Source organism: Plasmopara halstedii (genome assembly GCF_900000015.1).
Source record: "Plasmopara halstedii genome assembly, contig: Scaffold_3029, whole genome shotgun sequence".
Taxonomy (NCBI): domain Eukaryota; phylum Oomycota; class Peronosporomycetes; order Peronosporales; family Peronosporaceae; genus Plasmopara; species Plasmopara halstedii.
This window is the reverse complement of record NW_020189934.1, coordinates 1-3,313: the sequence shown is the minus strand read 5'-3', so window position 1 is coordinate 3,313 and position 3,313 is coordinate 1. Positions and strand designations below refer to the sequence as shown.

General features: G+C 39.2%; 1 protein-coding gene across 1 annotated transcript; it reads left to right on the top strand.

Annotated features, from left to right (window-relative positions):
- Window positions 1–543: 543 nt before the first annotated feature.
- On the top strand, window positions 544–1,761 carry PHALS_06507 (Glycosyltransferase AER61, uncharacterised; the record flags this gene model as incomplete). The annotated part of the gene is made up of 1 exon (XM_024719800.1): window positions 544–1,761. The coding sequence occupies one exon, from the start codon at window positions 544–546 to the stop codon at window positions 1,759–1,761; it is 1,218 nt and encodes a 405-aa protein (XP_024585063.1).
- Window positions 1,762–3,313: the final 1,552 nt, after the last annotated feature.

Genomic DNA, 3,313 nt, shown 5'->3' with positions numbered 1-3,313 from the left:
ATAGTGGCTACATAAAAGTACGTAAGTACCCCTAACTATAAAACCCTATCTTGCTGTATATCAAGTATCAGATATTATGAACACAAAATACATTTGTTTTACAATAAAATACATTGCACAACTAGTAAGTCACACGTTACTCCCCCGTGAATTCTCTCACCTTCGTAAAGCGAAAGTCTGTTGTACGTATCTCGTTAGACACAATTCTGTCAATGTTCATCAGAGAAAATTACTCCTCGTGAACACGTGCTCCAACTGATGAAATTTTTAAAAGAACTTCGAGATATACGATGGTCTCGGTATCTGCTAACAAGTTCGATCTTTCTTTTGAGTATGATAGTTTTTATGCGGACAAAGCTTTGGCCTCACGTATCTCTTTATCAATCTCGTCAAGTCATCTCGCCAACATTTGAAAGAGCACACGATTTATATGAAAAGCAACACAATGAGACTCATGCCTTAGATGTAAAACTTCTTCATCTCGATGGTTTGATCCATTCTGATTCATACAAACAGTGGGCACCAATAATTTTATCGAAATGTATGCATGGGATGGATAAGCAAGCTGCACCTTGTTTAAAAGAAGCCAATCGATTCAATATAATCGAAGCTCAAGAACTTATTTATCCTGCATTTCGCCTTAAGTTGCCAACATTTGTTCATTCAAGTATGAAGACCATGTGGATCACTCATTGCCGTCTCGACAATCGGTGGCGTATTTTAACAGATCATTTGTGGGCGAACTTTGCTGTATTTCGTGGTCAGAATATAATCTTTTCGAATGCTGCATATCGAGGAGATCCACCACCAGATATTTGGTCACATAACGCATGTATGGGCACTAATGCTTCCTATATGTCATTTTTGCATGATCTCGATGGTAACGTAACTGAGCAGACTAACGACATAAGCGTTGACACGCTAGTTATTGCTACAACTCCAGATTCGTGGTCTTTTCAGCATTTTATGGATCGAGTTGTGGCTGTCTGGAGTCAAGCACAACTTGTCATCCCTACTACAGCAAAAAAAGACACAGTCATTATATCTGGTGAAACACCTCGCGATGCTATTGTGAATGAACTTTATGATCTGATAGCTGGTCAACACTTTCACAATTTGAAATCAGTGTATGCAAAGCGACTTGTATTCTCTTGTCGTGCGCCATTGTTCCATCCTTTCACAACTATGCGAATTACGGAAACAATTTTTCAGTCGCTACCACCATCAAGTTCTTCACAACGCAATGTCATTTTATTTCTTTCAAGATCAATTGGAGGTAAAACACGCAATGGTGGACGACAACTTTTAAACGAAGTGGAAGTGATGAAAGCTATCTCAGCGATGTTAAATGCAACAGGACGACCAGAACAACTGCAGTATTTCCATCATGACGAGTTTAACGGACTTGAAGATATTGCAACTTTCATGCGGGATCGTGTGAAAATGATGATTGGTCCACATGGTGCAGCATTCTACAATTCTCGATTCGCTCAGCCGCGCACTGCAGTGATTGAGATTATTCCAGATCCTGAAAAATTCTTTAGCCCGTGCTTTTGGTCGCAGGCGCGACTACTTGGTCAAGACTATTCAGTTCATATCGGAACCACTCAAAATGATGCACTTGATATGACACTTGACGATATTGATAGTGTAGTGCAGCTCGTCCAAGATCGATTGGTGTACTTGGATAACTCTTATCGAGTGCAGGATGCGCTTCTGCATACATATGACTGGGATACGGAGGTTCGCCCGGAGGACTAGATTGTGTAGCATCATGTTGGTAGCCAAGATGAGCATTTTTCATGTTTATTGTCTTTCTTTGGAATCGTGTCGTCAAAGAGTTAATAAAGGCATCAAACTTTTACTTGACACCACTATCTCACAGAGCGGTTCAGAAATGGATGAGCGCATAACTGCGAACAGTAGCCTCATGCTACTGAAGCGCATGTTATGGGTAGCCATTTTATACGTCACACGATCACATAGATTCCTAAGTTATCAATATACGCAAACTATTGTTTACCAGTGATGCTTTTCACACACAAACTAAAAAGATTATGCAAAGCGATGATACTGTTCGTTTAGTTAGCTGGTAAAGTCATTTAGTATATTCAATTACTTCAAGCTTTTAGTCATGAAAAAGTATGGAAGTGTAGAGCTAATCATTGTGTGTGATAACGATCTCAAAACATGAAGTTTTTAAAACGTAATTGCTATCTGCATCAATCTTGCTACCCGATACATCAGAACTCAATAAAGATTTTCAAGATATCGATCGAAATGAGCTGAATTAACCCGAGAATTGCGCGGTCAAGGACAATTAAGCAAACATAACGATCATCTCATTTAGTTTCCTGAAAGTCTTCCAACTATCGAAAATGGTGATGGTTGGTGAAATAAGCAGTCTCAATGCATCAGAACGAAGGATTTTTGCGGCCATAGCGGCATCCAAGGTGCAATGAGAGTTGAGTTCTTAGACCAATACAAGAAAAATGCATTGATGGAAGAGCCTTTTGTCTATATTTTGATATGTATCTGTCCTTGAAATGAGATGTATTGACTCATTAGAGTTTGCTATAAAAACCGCAGTCGCATGTTGTATTTGATTGGTATATTTGCGATCGACTATACCCTACAAAAGGCAAAGTTTGTGTCAAGGTAATCTACACCTCTTTCATCCAGTCTTCCCGTTTGTTTTATGATGTAATTACTATATTCTCCATACCTTGGATCTGACTTTACAAAAACTTACCTTGCAGTACTGTTGAGAGAGCTCTTGATTCGATGCGCTTTCTTTTTGTACTCAAGTACTTCGCAACAAAGCGTCAACTTGCGAAGAAAGACTATCAATATCTGAGTTAATATTCGCCCCCAATGGTCATCTTCCGTCAATGTCGACAGCATACAAAACTCCATCAAACACCTATTTAGTCATGTGGAGGACAAGTCTCCTTTATTATAAATCAAAATTTTGAATTCTACATATGCAGTGCCTAAAACAGTATTAGACGTCGACTGCAACCATGAAAACATTCATAGAATGCAGTCGGTAACGATCCACGAATGCAAGAAATGTCTACTACCATCGTGCGACTTGGTTAAAGGCAAATGCAAAGAGCCGTTCATATGGCATGAGCTGAGGATCGGTTCGTACATATTTGCTGTCGACGAAGATTGCTGAATTTGCTGTATGCTTCTCTTTTTCAAATTTCGAGTTGACTATGAACAAGGTCAAAGAGCATATAGCTTTGTGCGTACTGAGTATATGTCTGTGTTTGGGAGAAGTGTTTTCAATCATCAAAAAGAAACACAT